The sequence below is a fragment of the Tachypleus tridentatus genome, chromosome 7, assembly GCF_004210375.1.
Source record: "Tachypleus tridentatus isolate NWPU-2018 chromosome 7, ASM421037v1, whole genome shotgun sequence".
Taxonomy (NCBI): Eukaryota; Metazoa; Arthropoda; class Merostomata; order Xiphosura; family Limulidae; genus Tachypleus; species Tachypleus tridentatus.
In genome coordinates, this window is record NC_134831.1 from 174998499 (window position 1) to 175018891 (window position 20393).

The 20393-nt window shown below is 36.8% G+C and overlaps 1 protein-coding gene across 2 annotated transcripts; it reads left to right on the forward strand.

Annotated features, from left to right (window-relative positions):
• Positions 1-14258: 14258 nt before the first annotated feature.
• Positions 14259-18308, forward strand: LOC143257300 (putative oxidoreductase TM_0325). 2 transcript variants are annotated; one of them, XM_076515749.1, is made up of 5 exons: positions 14259-14814; positions 15128-15207; positions 16627-16766; positions 17117-17209; positions 18030-18303. In XM_076515749.1, the coding sequence occupies exons 2-5, from the start codon at positions 15150-15152 to the stop codon at positions 18117-18119; spliced, it is 381 nt and encodes a 126-aa protein (XP_076371864.1). In that variant the 5' UTR covers positions 14259-14814; positions 15128-15149; the 3' UTR covers positions 18120-18303. The 2 variants fall into 2 exon arrangements, with proteins under 2 accessions (XP_076371864.1, XP_076371865.1); XM_076515750.1 differs by lacking the exon at positions 14259-14814 and adding an exon at positions 14848-14913 and having other exon boundaries at positions 18030-18308.
• The last annotated feature ends 2085 nt before the right edge of the window (positions 18309-20393 follow it).

The following is a 20393-nucleotide window of genomic DNA, read 5'->3' on the forward strand; positions in this document are numbered from 1 at the left end:
GTTTCAATGTGGATAACGTTTTGTGTTTGTGTGTGACCGTCACGTTCTTTAAAACTATTTGTGTGTGTGTGTGTTTTCTTATAAACAAAGCAACATCGGGCAACCTACTAATTCCAACGATGGCTATCGAACCCATAATTATTTTATCGCTGTACCAGCAAAAGTGTGAGGTTGCAGTCTTCTTTTAAAGAACAATGGAAGAATCTTCACATTAGCTCATATGTTATTTTCTCTGTATATAACATTAAATCACATAATGTTTGAATAAAAAAAGTCAAGTGTATCAACAGTGCACTTAACATAAAATAAACTTCACACAACTACCTGTAATAAATAGTAAATTTACGCACGTTATAATGCTCCTGACTGTATTTTGCACTGATAAATAGAAGTATATTTTAAATGATGAACTGAAGGACATGAGTCTTTATTACAGACTTTATTTAGTCATTGTATCATTTTAATGACTACAGCATCTTCTTTCTTAGATAAATAATTTCTGCACAGGTTGTATGTGTGTTTGGTGTCATGATCTTCTTGGTATTATAATCCATTACGAATAACATTCAAACTATGATGGATCAGTGTCTGATTGTACTTGTGCTGATCCATTATTCTATTTATTTTGTCACCTCAACAATAAAATACCATCAAACTACGACACTGTCTCACCACTCTTCATGGTAGTTGTAATGTATTGAGATAAGTTTATTTCACCTTTCTTTCGTTGGACATACAACTAACACTTTAAATTAAATATTTCAAACTTGGACTAACTTTTCCCGTCCATAACACTATTTCTCAAACATCAACAGTCCCAGTTTTGCACCTTTTAGCAAATTTCAGTTCATATTTGTAGATCTAAGTGAAGGTTTTTAACTGCTACACAACCATATATTTCATTCTTGTTGAGAGGTCTTGGTACTGTAGATCTGGACACTTTTCTGTCTTTTGGTACATGGTTGTTTATCTCATGCTTGAGATCAGTCACAGTCTCCGTTCTGTTTAGAAAGTTCAATATTCAAAGATATTTAACATCGGTGTCATAGTGTTTAGGTGTTCTGCCTCTTCCTTTTCTATTTTCATATTTACCTGTCTTGGTGTCACGATTTAGGGTATACTTGGCAGTGTTTGGGGAACATTTCAAGTCTGTAGCAATTTGTCAGAATGTTCAACCTGCATCATGTAAAGCTTTTAAAAGGAATCTCTGCTCTCGTGACAATTATCTACATTTTGTGGGCCTTGGTATGACAATAAAACTTAATATATAATTTTAAAAATTGTTTTAATCAAAGTTTATTTGTGGAGTGCTATTAAACTGATTTCTTTTACACTTCTACACTGTGCACTTATATATTTATTAACAGACATGTTTCAATATAGAATACAGGAGGTAAATATGAATGACAATTATAAACAATGTTGAAAGTGACCCCCGTTAGCATCAATACAGGCCTGGATCCTTCTTATTTTGTATCTAAACACCGCTATCAATTGCTGGCCTGAAATAGACTGAATGAATGCTGATTACAAAAATGCACAGTGACATTCCGAACACCCTGTAGTATCTACTTTTACCATATGCTCCTTGCTAGCTTCTTTCTATGTAGTTAAGACATTGGATAAGGTACCATGAAAGTTATTTCATACCTTAAATTTCATTAGTATGTTCATTGAAGCAGAACTTTTATGACATACTCTTGGTACAAGTATATAGGAATTCTAAATAATAATAAGTTTTCACTCTGTCTCATTCAGTTGTTAACACGGATCAGTGAAACATTACTATAATGTTGAAATTTACATTCTGTAATGGAATGGAAGAATTACCCACATTAAAATGACAATATATTCTGTTGTCCTCACAGTTTTACACAGTACTGTAGTTATACAGAACAACAGCAAAACTGTACTAAGTAAGATTTCTCTCTTTATATTTTTACCTTTTATATCCCTATTTTTGAAATATTTCTTACAGGCAGTCAAAGGAGAAAGTCTAATTTTTTCATGAATTCCTTCTCAGGTTTTTATGAGATTGATTAAAAACCTACAAATTTATGTTTATATCGATATAAACTATTAAGAATTAAAAAAATAAATAACACTCTTGTAACGTCTTCGTGAGAAAAGGTATTTTGATATATAATTTTATCCCCACAAGATACAGTATGTGATAAATAAACATATATTTTGCTACTTTACATATGCAGAAGATAACGGTAGTTTTTCGTGCAGTTTTCTATCTTGTTTTTAAATCAATGTATCAATAAAATTCCCAGTAATCTACAACACATCAGCAAATCTTGAATGTCGGTGTTGAAAGTTTTCAACAATAAATATTGGTTTTGCTGTATCTTTTAGGTGTTATAGAACACACCTGTTTATATTATAGTTTACTGACTTTAGAAAATAAAAGAGACACATTAAATATAGTTTCTTGATGTAGATAATTTCATCAATGGCTACTTCACGACATCAAGAGAAAAAACTGTACCAAAAGGTGGCGTTAATCACAGGTCGGTGAAATGTAATTAGTTTTGATTATTTTTTTTACAATATAAATCACTGATATGATAAATTTAAAATAAAATAATCAACATCTTATTTATATTTTTCCATTTATTATAAATTATTCTTCTATAAATTTACATACATTAATTGATATCTTGTCATTTAGGTTCACGTTTAGGGATGGGTAGAGCCACTGCCGTGGTGTTCTCACGCCTGGGAGCGAGGCTGACTTTCAATGGTAGAAACTAGAAAAATTTGACAAAATCTTGGTTAGAATGTAAAGCACTTTCAACTTATATTATAAAGGTTTGACCAAACATTATATAACATAGAAGTATTTAATACATAATAAATATTTAAATAATAGTTCCTGATAATGTACTAATTTATAAATTATGCCATACTGGATTTTAACTGAAGGAAAACATCTTCATACAAATTGTAACTGTTGTTACCAGGATAGAGATATTATTGAGAAGAGCACTTGTGGGTGTGTCTTAGTTTGATTTTTAACTGACATTGTGAGAGAGAATAAATTGGCATATACCTAGTTCTGTTTCCAAGATTTGTCCATTCTTTGATATATACGTAACTGGTTTCAACTCGAAACAAATGTTTAATAAAGAAAAAGCAAATAGATGTACACAGAGAAATGAAAAAGACAAACAAGTATTAGTAAGAGTTTCAAAGTTTTGTTCGAAAACATTAAAGCTGAGTCGATACATGGTTAACATTCAAATATTTTTTAGATAATCTTTATATTTGTAAATTCACGTCATATCACATAAAATCATTAATCTCTTTTAATGAAAATATTATACTTACTCAGCATCTTTCTGTATGAATAGAACTTTACTAAACATATCACAGATTAATTTCGAGCTTGTTATAATGAATATCGAGTTTAAAATTTTGTATTCCGATTTAAATATAAACATTTTTGTTTCAGATTATACTTATTTAAAAAAATACACTGGCTTTGAAAAGTAAACCACGACTTTAATTTCTCAAACAAGAATGTCACTACAGTCATGTTATTATATCAAAACTATGTGTTTGTGTGTGTAGTATAAAACTAATCTTTTATCGTATGTTAACACCATTTGTTGTTGACAAACAACATGAGAATACAAATATATTTGTAATAATGCTAATATATTTGGATACATTTTTTATCTCAAAATATATTAATTAAAAACTAATACAAATATAAACATAATTATTTTTATATTTTATTCTTATGTCTTTGATCTTTTATCGTTTTACATCCCTAGAAGATGAGGATGGAAAATATCAACAACGGACATTTTACCTCATGTAATGGTAAATACTTCTGATGTTGAATAGATTATTCTTTATGTTTACGTAAAATAATCCAAAGTATAGTCTAGAGAGAGGTTTTGGGCGTAACATCCTGATGACATGTGACGCAGAGTGAAACGGATATTGTTTAAAAAAGGATGAGATAGTTAGTTAGTTAATTAGTAATTGAATATATTAGTGAACACAGTTCAAAAGCAATGAATTTTTCTGATGCACTGCAGTAACCTTCCACTACTGTAAAAATTCTTGCGTAATTTCACTACATAGTATTTATACACTAAACTACAGCTTACTCTATACCTCCACTCCAAAAATATAGTTTTATTATTAACACAGTACTCTGTCATCTTCACTAAATCATAACAGTGAGCATTCTTTGAAATAACTACGATAGATTTCTTCGTGTACTATTTTTGTTTTGGTGTAACTACGCACACAATGCTTTTTATTTATTTACTTATTAATAATTCGAGAAAGTAATTTAATGTTGATAGAGGTTTCAATGTAAACATTAAATGAAACAAATTCACAGTTTTATTTGTTTTAAAAACGTTGTTACTGTAACAATAAAATCCTCTCTCCATTTTCAATTTTTATCTTTTTATCGTTTTCAGACCTTGCTGGTCCCAAGCATGTCAGAGTAAACTCAGTAAAGTAAGTTTGTTCTTTGTTTCCTTCTGTATATCGATATTCGTATGAACATTTTCGGTACATGTGATATTTTGATATGTTTTTTTAAGGCTAGTCGTAGTCTGATGTTTAGACTACTCTGTTGGTGAATCTGAAGGTTGATAGTTGTAGTGATGGTACAATCACAAGAGTTGGCGGGGGTTTCTGTTTACTATTTCCTGCTTGTGTAGTTTTCCGCTAAAACTGTGAAACAAAGTAACGAAGTTTTGATTTTTTTATCTGAAGACAGTTGATCAGTGAGAATCTGATCACACAATAGTTAGTGATCGTATATTAGTTGATCAGTAAGAATTTTGAGCTATTTCCAGAATCTTCCAGAACAGGAAAAGAACACTTGTTTTGATTAGTTACCTATCACTTGTTGAACCAACAAAAAGGTATAATCGATACTTCATAAATTTTGGATTATTTTTATCCTAATTGAAAAAAAAAACTATGAATATCAACGACAAAGGATATTGGTTAATCTGTGTTGTTTGAATGAATATGAATACGTGGGCTTGAGTGGATTATTGGTTACCGTGTTAGTTACTGTTGAACATGTCTAACGTTGGAGACGTGTGCTGCTTAACTTGTTCTACACTCTGAGCTTTGGGCGCGTTATACAGTTGCAGCCAATCGCTTTTTACAGGTCATAGGTTCGAGAAAAGCCTTTGTGGTGATGTTTGCTATTACATATAAATCTTCTGTCTGGTTAGTAGTTTAAAATTAAAAACAATTATACCTGGCCGTTTAACCTCTGTGTACAACATTCACATTGTAGATTCTATTTCCTTATAAAATGGACTTTTTACACTTATAAATAAGTAAAATTTAATAAATAAAATTTTAAAGCAATAATATTGTAATAAATATTTTTATTTACTATTTCACGTAAACCTACACAAATCTGTGCATGACCGTTCATAAATTTAATGAGATATTCTTAACAGCGTCCACTATCTGGTAAGTCTTGTGTGACCGAATACTTCAATTTGATTGTCACATTTTGAGCACATCCAAGACCCCAAATATTCACTCTCTTGGTAAACTAACTTAGAGTGCTTCCGGCCCCTCATATAAACTTCAAATTAATCTGTTAACTTATTTATAAAAAAACAAATTAATAGGATATCCAAATCTATTTTCACTTTAGTCTGTAGTATTTGTTGCAATATTTATTCTCTGTGGTAATATTAGTTTTTAATATCAAGTGTCGTTTGAAACCTGTGTGAATTTGAATAGAATCGAATACTTTGGTTGACGTCATCTGCTCCCCAGTGACACAATGATGTGTCTGGGGGCTCACACCCGGGTTTCGATTCCCATCGTGAGTAGAGCACAAATAGCTCATTAATTCCAAACAACTAGCGATCCAAACTGATGTCACCAACAGTTACGTTTTGTAACTCAAACAGTTATATGATAAGTAAGTCTTTATCTCTGCAGTACTTTATTATACACATCCCACAATGGTTACTGTATACCAAATGATACTTTGAATATAAATTGACTATTCAATAACATTATTTGCTGAATGTAACTTTTACGTCTTTTATATAATACTGTGGTGATATGAAGTTCACTGACTTCCCTTAGTGTAACAGTGTCAGAACCTGATAATAACCGAAGCCTCGTCAGGAAATATTTTATGGAGCCAAATTTAAACTATCAGATAACAAGTGACATCACACCATAGAAAGATTGTAGACACAAAGTACAAAAGACAAAATAATTTAAAGGGTGCGATGAACCATGAAATACGTTCGTGCCTTATGTTACAGATTATATTTTCAGTTTTACATTTGGTGAAAAGGAGATTTGTTACATAATAATTATTTTGTTAATGATTAAAATTGTTAAATTCTTGATAATAACCATAACTTACATACACAATTTAGTTTAGGCAAATAAATTGGAAACTGAAAATGACTTAAAAAGCATAATGTAACAGACAGGCCGACCGGGTAGGCGAAGCCATTGGAGTTTCAACTAATTCCACAAGACACACTTTAATCTATTTGAGGAATGCAGTGGCGAGTAGAGCACACAAGCACTAACTCAAGGAATTTACTGTTACAGTAAAGAATCTGACTACGTGACTAAATTTCACATGAAGCACTTTTTAATATGCTGTCAAAATATTATATATTACAATCAATATCCAAATACCTTGATTAAACTAACAAACTCTAAAGTCATTTAGTATAAATAGCAAAACGTTTATTAAGAATACTTCCCATGACATCCGTTAGCCCTTACACTGTATAACTCAACTGTGTTATCTGATATTAGCAATAACAAGAATACATTACTTACAAAGAACTTCAAAGATTCATCTAGTGATGGTTGTGACTCACTTAAGCTCAGAGAGAACTATCTTCGACCCACAAAATACCAGCTTTGAGGTCGTGAGAACTGAATTTCGGTCTTCAAACAAGAATTCTCATACAAACACTTTCTGGTATTCTTACGATGTTCCAAATAGTAAACACATTTACCTCCAAGTAGTTCTGACACTTAATTGGTCATTTTTTCTTGATTGTTTGGCAACAATAAAATACAGTTGCAGATGAAGTCACACTTTTGAAATAGATACTACATCAAAGTCCCGCCTTTTTTACCTTGGTAGTTTTGTACATGATAATGTAAACATTCGCAGAAGCTTTTCCCATGCTGTGACCACGTCAGTCTGTTGTTAGCAATCTCAGTTCTTTCTCTCTAAAGACATTTTAGTAACTCTTATTATGAACTTGAGAGCGTTACTTGTGATTAATATAAACAGGAACGTTTCTCAGCATGTCTCTCTTCTTAGGAAATATCTGTTATATAATAATGTTTTATATCTTTGTGAATATAAATCACATTTTTCCTTGTTACTAATAATTGCTCAATACTTGAAACATTTGAAATGTTGCAAAATGCTTCAATAAACATTATATAGGCTGTTTCATAAATCAGGTAAATTATACAGTGATCTTTAATAAACACAAGACAAAACGAACACTTCCATTACTGTTTAAAGTCTAAATAAAGATTTAAATTATTAATTAACCATACGACCTACCACTATTGGTTTATTCGGTCGTAATTATATTTATCATATCTATGATGTCAAAGTAGTATTTCCACTTTAAAAACAAATCTTATCTAATGCCAACAGTCTTGAAACTGGGTAAATGTGTAAATCAGTATATATATGTATATGTTGGTAACGTACGTTCATACAAAGCTGAAAGTGACGACTATATACACTCATGTGAAAAGTTAGATCACCCTAAGAAAGCCTGTATATTTTTGTAACATTTTGGATATATTGATATTTAATCTCAAATTCAACAACATTGAGAGATTATAGGAATATAACTAAACAATTAAAACTGAAGAAAAGACATTTCAAGATCTTCTGTAAACGTAATTCTACAAAAATACATATTCTAATTGAGGAAAAGTTAGGACACCCTTACCCCTAATAGCTAGTGTTACCCCATTTGGCTGAAATAACTGCAGTGAGACGCTTCTTGTAGCCATCTATTAGTCTCTGACATTGGTCTGAAGAAAGCATGTCTCACTCCTCAGTACAGAATTCTTTCAGCTGTGAGATGTTTAAGGGATTTCTTGCATGCACAGTTCGTTTCAAATCATCCCACAGCATCTCGATGGGAGTAAGATCTGGGCTTTGACTTTGCTATTCCAGGACTCTCCATTTCTTATTTTTCAGCCACTCATTGGTGGATTTATTGATATGTTTTGGGTCATTATCATGTGGCAGGGTCCAGTTCCGCTTAAGCTTTAATTTTCGTACAGATGGTCTCACATGATCCTCAAGCACCTGATGATACACAGTACAATTCATGGTGGATCTACGATTGTGAGCTGTCCAGGTCCTGCTGCAGAAAAGCAGCCCCAAACCATACCACTTCCACCTCCATACTTCACAGTTGGTATAAGGTTCTTTTCCTGGAATGCTGTATTTGGTTTATGCCAAACATGTCCTCTGTTCTGGTATCCAAGTAATTCAATTTTGGACTCTCCTGTCCAAAGAACATTATTCCAGAAGTCATGGTCTTTGTCTACATTCTCTCTGGCAAACTTCAGTCTCGGTTTGATGTTTCTCTTAGAGAGCAAAGATTTTCTCCTTGCACACCTCCCATGCAAGTTAAACTTGTGCAGTCTCTTTCTGATTGTAGAGGCATGCACTTTCACATCAACAGTAGCCGGAGCCTGCTGTAGGTCACGTGATGACATGTTAGTGTGTTTAGAGACCTCTTTTAGCATCTTGCAGTCTGATTTGGGGGTGAACTTGCTTGGACGACCAGACATGGGCATGTTTTCAGTTGTTTTGAAAGCCCTCCACTTGTTGACTATTTTCCGGACAGTGGAATGGCTGACTTCAAATTCTTTGAATTTTTAAAATCCTTTACGAGACTCATAACCTGCTACAATTTTCTTTCTGATGGCCTCAGACTGCTCTTTTGCTCTAATTTTGAATTTATGTACAACAAATAAAACAGTAAAAAGGCAAGACATGAATTATGTACAAGCGAAAAACAAAAATTTTCAAATGAAGAACAATAAACATATGCAAACAGTAAGATAGACAAATGAAAAAAAACATTAAAGATACACAAACAGTAATATACACATTGAAGAAAACATGAAATATAAACAAACAGTAATATATACAATGAAAAAACATTAAATAAAAACAAACAGTAACATATATATTTAAAAAATACATGCAAACATTAATATATACAAAAAACATGGAGCGAGAGGGGAGCAGATGCAGGGCTGCTCAGAATCCAATTTCCACCCGCCCTCCCACCAACACACACAAAGGGGCGAGACGTTCAGTCGTCAGAGATGAGAAAACGTCCTGGAACCCAGGTGCTGATAGTCTGCTTCAAGGCAGAGTAACAGTCAAAATCTGGCCATTCCCATTAATGAAAATTATGACAACGGCTCCTGCTCGAAGACCAAGTTGTTCCGAGCAAACGAGATGACGTACTTAAAGACAGTGAGTGTATCTTGGAAGGAAAAAGCCAGATGGTCGGGAACAGGGACCGATTTGTGGTACATTATGGTCTCCATCGAGAGCGGCGGGACCCAAAAAGACGAGCAACCCTTTCCCACATCTCTGCCAACGTCAAACAGAGGACCAACCTGTGCAAGACAGGTTCCACCTTGGAGTGACACACTGGACACAACTCAGTTGCACAAGAGTTCCACAGGTATGAACACCTCTTCACTGACAGGATGTTATGCACAACACGCCAGTTAAAAGCCAAGAGGTAGCTATCAACATGGTGCAGCACAATGCATTCCCAAACAACGTCCCACGGCAGAGCAGGGTGGTGTTGCTCGATCCTATGGGTACATTCGGCGACCAGCAGGCGGTAGAGGGAACGGAGTCCGTTGGTACATTGGCAGACACGGGACGACACCGCCGGATCGCCGCAGCAGCGTCGACGTACCAAGAAGGAGGGTCAAAACACAGAGGTGGCTGCAGGCTCAAAGGCACACCAAAGAGCCTGCATCTCATGGCAACAAAGAAACTCGCGAGGTGGCAACAGGGGTGACTCCCCAAATCAGACAACAAAATAAAACAGACAAAAGAAGGGAAGGACACTAGGCTCGGATACATGGGATGATAAGACCACCTCTGCGAGGCGGCAGCGTCAAGGAGAGCCGAGACACCAACTCATGATTTCCACCCCACAGGAATGCAAAGACATGGCAGTCGATGGCTCCATCAGTGCAGTCATCCAGATGAAGGACAGACCAAGGGGAGGATCCTCCTCCTCACCACCTCTGCCCTGTCATACAGTTTAAAGGACAGTAGTGTTAATTAAACACAGCCGAACCAACACGCTGAACCACTCCTTTCCATGCAGTTCCAGGGCCCGCGAGAAAAGAACCCTCAAGCAAGTGATCGGGTAGGGTGTCCAATCCAGACCAAAGGATGAGTCAGCAGACGAGGCCCATTTGCAAAATTCCTGTGCACGAGACTGGGGAACATTCAACTGGGCAGCACTGGCTCGAGAGTAACGATGGACGATGGCGAGCACTGAACCTAACAATGTGAAGTTCTTAAGGAACAGGTTTACATTGTCCGTATGCGCGACATACGTCACGCACGAACCCCCAGCATCTGGAAGCCACGCACTGATACAGAGTGGTACAGATGAGAGAGCAGGCACTCTATAACCAACACATAATGTGTTGGGGACAATGGGCAGCCCTGACGAACCCCATGAAGATGGGAAAGGAGGACGTCAGGTAGCCGTGAATCAAGAGCCTGCTCGAAGCAAATGCATACAAGGCTTGCACGTAGCATACAAAAACTGGAGAGAGGCCACACCTACCCAGAACGAACCACAGAAACCTATGGTGAACTCGATCAAAAGCTTTGCTCTGATCGAGGGACACAAAAACCACAGGGATATCCCGATCCGTGATGTAATGGAATAGGTCCCTGAGAAGCATCAAATTTTGTTGGATATTTCTACCCCACATATTACAAGTCTGAGTGAAGTGGACCAAAGAAGGCAAGACCGCACCTAAATGGGACACAGGACCAAGGAGATTGGTTGCACCAGCTGGTCGTGAAAGGAAGGGTCGAGGGAGGGCAAAAACCGAGTAGTGTCATCCCACAACCTCTCGTCCACGGGCGAGGCCAAAAACAAATGGCGATAGCAGCCGAAGCACGCGTCCAGAATGTCTGAGATGTCAGATGAAGACTGACCATTCTCCAACACCAGACTGGAGATGTGTCGGGTCTTAGCCATCTCCCGTGCCTTGCACAGCGGAACTCTGGTGGCAGTTCTGGGATCGAGCGACTTGACCAGACTAGATACACTCGCTGCACGGAACAGCTTGGAATAATCCAAATCTATATCCCAATGTAGTGTCTCAATGTTTGAGAGGACTCAGCGATCTGTTGAACCGTCACGAAGCAAGGCAGCCAAGTTGTCCTGCAAGGCTAGGCGGCGAGCCCGCGAAAGCCGCATGCCAGCTTACCTCAGCAAGGAGGCATAGGCTTCATTGAGATCCGCCCACAAAGACTCAGTGACAGACTCAACAGAACAGAGCTCCCGAGCAAGATTAAGCAAAGCGTCTTCAACCTCATCCTCGGCAAAGCGGGAGACGTTGAGCGGCCACACACCGGGGCCCCGAAAAATGGAAACAAAATCCCGGAATGTGGTGAGAAACGCCCAATGGTCAGACACGTAAAACGAGACATCCCCAACCCGATAAACAGCAGCCCTGCCAAGGCTCTACCGAAGTCCAGATGTCACATAGAACCAGTCAAGGCAATAAGAAACCCCCTGATCAGTCCAGGTAGCCACAAAAGCAGATCCGTGCACTGCCCGCTAGACATCGGAAAAGTTGAAATCCGACAGTACCGCACGCAGAGACCACGTATATCGAACACTAGAAAGAGGATCACCCCCAATCTTGTCGAGGTGAGGATCCAAAACACAGTTGAAATTGCCACCAAAGACGATATCGGCCTGTGTAACCATGAACCTGTCCAAGCCCGAGAAGAAGGCTTTGCGCTCCTTAGGCTGGGCAGGTGCATAGACATTCACAAGCCGAATCTTACGACCCTCATTGACAACATCAACGTACACCACCCGTCCCTCAGCTTCACTAAGTGATGCGAGGATGGTCCGATTAAAATGCGGATGGAAAAGAATCCCCACCCCACGTGAACGTGTAGTACCAAACAACCAGAAGGCATGGACAAGGTAACAGGAGGAAAATGTAAAATGTACCCTCCGAGAGGCAAAATGGACCTCCTGCAAAAATATAGCGACAATCGCAAAGTGGTAGAACAGGGAGAATGGGTAGCATTGCTAAACAATACTACGCATCCCCCGGATGTTCAGAGTAAAGCAGGAAAATCCCATCAACCAAACAGAGGGGAACACTCAGTGACGCTGATGCTTCGACAAAGTTGGTAGAGGCAGGGGAGCATGTGGCCTTAAGAGGCCACCCGACCCCACCCCTCCTCGCAGGAGCGGCCGCCGACATCCGACCACCGCCGCTGCACATCTGGAACATCCAGACCAAAGTCGGGCAACACAATGAGACTGCAAGGCCCCCCGCACCTCCTTACTGTCCTCATTCAATCAGGAGAGACAGGGAAGACTGGGGAAGTCCAACAAACTCAAGAACGAGCTTGGAGACGGCAGCTCGTCCAAATTCGGGGTCTGCACCTCAGGGGAAGGGGCCAGAACAAACCCCAGAGCCAGCGCCGAGATGTCCCTCAGAACCACCAGCCTCAGTTGCACCAGCAGTGGAAGCCAGGGGCTCCTCGGAGTCCTCGACCACCCCACTAACCCATCTCGAACAGGGGGCAGGACCCTCCTCGGAGGGATCCTCCCCAACACTTACGTCGGTTCCCTGTGCACACATTTGGTTGCGACTGTTGCGCCTCGTGTTCTATCTTTCACACTGTCCCATACGCCGTCAACACGCACTTGATGACGTCATGGGGCATCTCGAAAGGGGCCGACTGGAGGATGATCCACTTAATGTTCTGCCCGACTGGCTCCACAGGCACACTTTGGTTCCCCAAGGGAAAGTCTCCCTGGTTCAGCAAGCGACGGGCATGAGCGGCCGACGCCAGCGTCGCACGTAGCGCCCGCTGCCAAAATGCTGGAGGCACTCAGTGAGGCTACCCCAGACAGCTGCGTTCAAGGCATCAAAAAAACCGCCGAGGGTAGCGAAGCCGCGGGCACCACTAATCTGACAGACCGCGGCCGAACAGAGTATGGTCGGATGGCAGTGGCCATACTGACCTGCACTGCACAGTCCACGCACACACACACACATCCAAAACAGCTGCTAAGCAGAACGGGACCCGCACACCACACGACCAAGACACAAGGTCGACGGTAAACACGATACGGCACCCGGTAACAAAACAACACAAACACCAGTAACGGGCACGACAAACCACGAAGTGAGCAGGACAAAGAAGTGTCACGAGTACGCACTTCGACGGGAAGAAGCACACCAAACTAAATGTCTGAGGTTTAAATATGGCAAACCTCATTCATAATGCTGAGTAACGATCTTCTAATCATGTACACCTGGTGTGATACACCTGTGTGTGAGTTGAGCCATTTTAAGTGTGAGGGTGTCCTAACTTTTTCCTCAGAATATGCATTCTGTAGAGGAGTGGGGCAAACTTTCTTCAGACCGATGTCAGAGACTGGTAGATGGCTACAAGAAGCGTCTCACTGCAGTTATTTCAGCCAAAGGGGGTAACACTAGCTATTAGGGGGGTAGAGTGTCTTAACTTTTCCTCAATTAGAATATGCATCTTTGTAAAATTACGTTTACACAATGTCTTGAAAAGTGTTTTCTTCAGTTTTAATTGTTTAGTTATATTCCTATAATCTCTCAGTATTATTGAAATTAAGATTAAATATCTATGTATTCAAAAGTGCTTCAAAATACACAGACTTTATAGGTTGTCCTAAGTTTTTCCCATGACTGTATAAAGCTCTGGGACGTAAAGTACACCCTGCTTCCTGTACAAGCTGTTTATTTATTAAAATAAAGTTACGTACGATAACCAAGCTTTGCTAGTAGAGGTATGTGAGCAGAAAGCGACCATATACAACAACCACTGACTGTGTAGAAGTGTATGAAATGTTTTTTGCAGATTCATCTGTCTATGTACTGTTATTCTACACCTGGAAACAAATCACGTGATAAGTTAAAGCTAACTTTTCCGGTAGACTAGAAGACTGTCATATATAACCACTGACGGTGTAGAAGTGTTGAATTTTTTTCAGTTAAATCTTGCATTTCGATTTCTCAGATCAGAATCACTCCCATGTTCACTTTTCGTGAAGACGCATAATCTCCTGGTGGTGTAACGTACAAACGTTAGATAATTAAAGGAAGTGTCCTGTTACGTAAGACCTTAAAAATGATTTATTAGTAAATACTAATGGATCCATCCTCCAGTTTTTCGTGTTATTTTGATCACCAGCTAACTACATAGAGTTGTTATATTCGAGGATGCAAGGTGAATCTGGTAAAAACGTTGTAATTATAAATATTGTACACTTTATCATTTTTATGTCATAAGTCATTTTTATCAGTCACGTGGTTCGTGAATGCTGTAGATAGAACGGAAAGTTATAAGAGAAGATTAACATTTTAAATTGAACCTCATCAACCAATCAGTAACTAGAAGCTTCCTTGATTAAAGAACCAGCAGCCAGCAGTTTATTTGACTGTAAAGGTAAAGAGATGTACAAACAGTCTGAAGTCCACTAATTCCTGGTAAGTCTATTATTCTGCATGAAGTAATGTGATATATAAATCTATATGACAGAAAACTTTAGTGAAGCTTAATATTTGTCATAAAAATATTCTATTTATGTAAGAATATATAATTTGTTTATTGTGTTTCTCTCTCTTGCTATAGGTATTAGACTTGTGTTATTGTTTGAAGGTTATTCATATTTAACACAATATAATTAAAGCTGTGTGGTGTTTTTGCTGTTGTTTTGTTTTCTCAAACTAACATTTTTAAAACGGAGCCATACGTTGTTAGGACCTGAGAATAAAATTGTATGTTGCTGTTTGTTTCCAGATTACTTGTATAAACATATAGGATGGCAACCTCTATATCTACAGATAAGAAACTTGACCAGAAGGTGGCGATAATCACAGGTATGAAAATTATATAATAAAAACATGTTGTATGTCCTCTTACCGTTACCATTCTAACTGTACATCTGATAACTAATTCTCTATCCATTATCAAACAATTAAAACTGTTTTATAATAAACGTATTAAATATGCTTTTATTTCACATTGTTGTATTTGTGAAATACTGTGTAAAAATATTTTCCTTTATTTTTCAAACAGTCTCGTTTGGATGACAGGAAACAATATCTAAACGTTGTACATTTTGTACACAAACGTTTGTAATTGAAACAATAAATTTAAATTGTCGTTATGATAAAATGATAACTGGTATATACTTATGGTTTATACAAAACGTTACATTTGGACAGTTTTAGTCTGAATAAACTTGTTCCTGGTAAACGACCTTGGCACCTCTATACTAATGTGTTTTTACTATATCTAGTGCCTCATCAGTTTATTTTATTAATTTATATTGTATAAGAAACGAATGTTTCACTACATTTTAATGGCTACAGATTAATGTTGTAGCTGATTTTAGGAATAAACAACTTAATTAATATAATCAATTTTTATTGTTTGTCATTTAACTCAAACAAAAGCCAGTGTGTAATATCAACTCTTGCATGAGCTCATGAAATAAAAGGATTCATGAAAAGTAAAATGCATTTATTCAAATAGAATAGTTCAATTATTGTTTGCTTTTTATGATTTTAGTGACGTAGGTGCAAGAGGTCTATGAGGGGGTGATGGTGTCGTGAAACCTTTTAAGTATAATGAGTGTCAAGCTTAAAGTGAAGATGTAGCCTGGATCACCTAGTCTAGAAATTTTAAATTAAGAAATATTTTTCCAGTTTTGTTGTTTATACATTTCGCTTTACTATTAATTCGTTACGAATTCGTTTCATAAATGATCTTAATTCTGATTGGCTCATAATTGAATTGACTAACGTTTGACTGCATCGATTACACTTTACTAGCTCTTTATTGGTCAAGGTTTATTTCACAAAATGTATTTATTTCAGTAACTTATGAAATGCAAGGTTAAGGTAAGCTGTGGGGTTGAGGTGGTTTTACCTACCACGTCTTTTGTCACGGGCTGTACCCTAGTAATAAAATAAACGTCTAATACAGGGGTTCCCAACCGGTGGGTCGCGACCCCCAAGGTTGGTTGGCAGGGGCCACAAAGCCTTGGCAGGGGAGTCGCGTAGCCTTGTTAGAAGTTGCTTGGGATAACATTAATTTTATTTCATCAATTACATTTTCATGTCGCGAATGCAAAAAGGTTGGGAACACCTGGTCTAATACAATAAATTAAAATAAACAACATTCATATTAATATTGATGAACTAAGTGTTCATTATTTACATGTTTGTTTGAAAGCTATAAACTCTTTCTTCTTCTACAAATTAAGATACTTCAGTGGATATTTAAACATTTAGGTGCCAGTTCAGGGATAGGTAGAGCCACTGCTGTGTTGTTCTCACGCCTGGGATCGAAGCTAGCTTTGACTGGAAGGAACCAAGAACATTTGACAAAATCTGCTGAAGAATGTGAAGCAATTTCACCTTATAATCTAAAGGTTTGACAAAACATGATATAACATAGAAGTATTTAATACAAAAGAAATGTTTAGATAAAAATCAGAAAAAAACTATGTTCACTCTCCAGATATACATTTATATTCATAAATATACTTAATTATACTTAACTTGTTTCAACCCAGAATATTTGTTTACCAACAGACACAAATATCTCTAAACAAAGATATCAAATAACAAAAAGTTCCAAATATTAGATTCACAAACGTCTAACTCAAGTGAAACGTGGTTAGTAAACACGTTTAATTCAACAGTTTGTTGTGATACACATAACTCAGTATTTTGATTCCTGTTTTCTAACTTAAAATGTTCACTTTCTTTTGTATTTCAGCCTTTGTGTATCGTCGGTGATTTAACCATAGAATCAGATATTGAACGGATTATGAAGTCAACAATTGATACCTACGGAAGACTGGATATTTTGGTGAGTTTAGTTATTACAGAAAATAAAGATTAACACATTACGTCTCTACCATAATTAATTTTTCTGTCATTTTAGTCCATTTCTTAATCATTTGAAGGCTAGTGTTCCATTATTATTTGTGGTCAAAGTTTAAACCTGGCAGGCCTACCTTTTAAGAGGAATATAAAAAGCTTATCACCCAAGTAAAGAAAGTAAACTAGTAAAAATTTTAACTAAAGTATTTTAGTTAGCCTGTGGTTACTTTTTTTGTATATTATATTTTTGTCCGAGTGAATTACAAATTCTTTTAGAATAGCCAGTGACTTACTACTGTGCTAAAGCCTTCTAGGTTTAACAATACAGTTAAATACTAAAAACATAAAAAAAAACAATCTTTCTTTGGAAGGATGAAACGCTTTTCATATTTTAATAATATGGGACACATTTTGTAATGAAGTATTTCTTAAAATTAAACTATACTTGTAAATAACTGCTCTTTAATTGAAGAGACACAGAAGGATCAGATATTCCAAACTGGATGTGGTTACAAATCACGATATATAATCACAATCTGTACTCATTAAAAGTAAGAGGTAGGGAGAAAAGAGAAATTACATCAAATGAAGAGATCATCACAGCGCTTTTTGCCTGGTAACAAATTCAGGAGCTTCAGCTTCGTCCTAACCCTAACAGATGGCAAAGCACTAGAATCCAAAATGTCTAGAATTCTGTGATACAGTTAATACATTACACACCTTTTATTTTCGAATCTAAAAGATTCATATTAATAAGAATATAAGAGGAAAGTAGGAACATTAAGAATGTTTTGGTTTTATGTCAGGTTAACAATGCCGGAATAGCAGCGTTGGACTCAGCTGAAGATGGTTCTTTGGCGACACTAGATTTGGTGTGGAAAACTAATGTTCGGTAACAAAGCTAGCAACTAGTAGTTATATAGAGAAGTAATTAAAATATACACATAATACACACACATGTATATATGTAGACAAACAAGGAGAGGACTGTGTGTATATACAATTTGTAATTAATGCTGTATATATATATAGTAGTATTTGTTTCTCATTAAGTACAAAAGGCTATCTGTTTTCTGGCCATAACGGGTAATGAAACCCGGTTTCTAGGGTTGTAAGTCCATAGAAATACCGCTATGTCACTGGAAGGTACACAGTAGTTACATAGGAAGAATAAGGAAATAATTAACATATAATAGATTCATACAAATCTATCTGTGTTACTCAGTGTTGTCGAGCTTTAAAAACGACAACAACACTTACTCTCTGTTTCCCCGTTCCATATTTCGGAAGGTAGAAAATATTTTTTTGTGAACTTATGAAAACAAAAGTTTAGGTTTGATTTTGAAAGTAAAGTACCAAACTGTTTTAAATCAGGGCTTTCTTATTAACAATGTTCTTGGTTTTTCTTCACTGGCAAGAATAAACAGGCCCTCATGGAGAATATTTAGATTATGTTGTACACGTGTTAGTACCCGTTCCTGGTGAACAGGATAAGCTTACTTCTGTTTCTCACATTCTCCGTCATTCTTCCACGAATATTAAAATTTTAAACGTAAATATGTATTTAATATTATTTTCAATTTCCTTTAATGTAAATTTAATATGTTTTCATGAATGTGTTACTGTACTCACTTTATGATATTCATGTATGAAACACACTACAAACAAAGTGTAATATTTCACTTTATAATGTATCATAAGAAAAGTCAACTTCCAATATCTAACCATCTAGAGGAAAATAAAGTAAAATAAAAATACATTGGTTCACTTGATTTTATCATAACAAGTGTGATAATGTAAACCTTTTAATTTTACGTAATGTATTTTATGGTAGACACCGCTATTTCATTTTATACATTAGGCCTATTGTTTTCTTTTTTTTTCCTCACGACATTCTAATTCTGCATATATTTCTTCTCTGCATGAGTTAAATGTTTAGATAATCATTTGGAAATGAATAGACCTGCAATTAAATGTTAACTAAAACTTACACAAAATGACAACTCTGCATAGAAATTATTCATCCTGTATATCTGTTAATGGTAAAAAAATACCTGTGTGGGAAGCAGACGATAGACGTGTGTATCAACTTAAAATTTGTTTTTGCGCAGTTTCCTGTGAGTAGTGTGACTCGCGTATAGAACGCAGCGGAAAAATAAAAAAACCAAGCAACAAACAAACAAACAAATTTTGAAAAGATATGATATCAGTCTAAATACTAGCTGGTGAAAAGTTTAAGTATTACCAAAAAGAAGTCTTAAACATGGTAGGAAATACCCAACAAGAAGTGTCAGTAATAAGTTGCACGGCCGTCATTGCGAATAACTTCAAACATTCGCTTTGGCATGGTCGATATAAGCGTTTGCAAAAGGCTGGCTGGAATGTTATTACAAGTGGTGAAGATGGCATTACGAAGATCATGCACTGTTTGAAATTGACGTCCATTTGTATAGACTTCCCTTGCTATCCATCCCCAAACATTTCCAATGGGGTTCAGTTCGGTCGAACACGCTGGATGGTCCAAAAGAAACACGTTATTCGCCAGGAAACAGTCCTCTTCCTGCGGGCATTGTGGATTGCAGCGTTGTCCTGCTGAAAGATCCAGTCATTTCCACATAAGCGACGGCCTTCAGTCAATAAGGATGCTCTCTCCAGCATGCCAATGTAGTCAGCTGCTGTTTGACGCCCCTGTATAACCTAAAGCTCCATTTTTCCATGGAAAAAGAAAACACTTCAGATCATGATGAAACCTCCTCCACTGTGTCGTGTAGAAAATGTCCCCGGTCGGATACCCTTATCATGCCAGTAACGTTGGAAGTCATCTAGACCATCCAGGTTATATTTTTTCTTTTCAGAGAACAAAACCTTTCCACTTTTCTACGTTCCATGTTTGCGCTTCTCAGCAAAGTTTAACCGAGCTGTTTCATGGTGTGGAATGAAGCGTGACATTTGAAAACGTTTACGGTTTTCTAGTAGATGACGTTTTATTGTTTTACGCTGCTTTCTGCGTCCGGAAGGGCTTTAATAAGATCTGACGATCGGCTTGTGTATTGTCGGACAACCTCACGAATCCTCCTGCTCAACGTCGGCAAAATTTTTTTAGGCCGACCAATTCAAATTCTCATACTGTATCCCACATGGTCCTTTAAGAAATTTGAAACAGCAGTTTT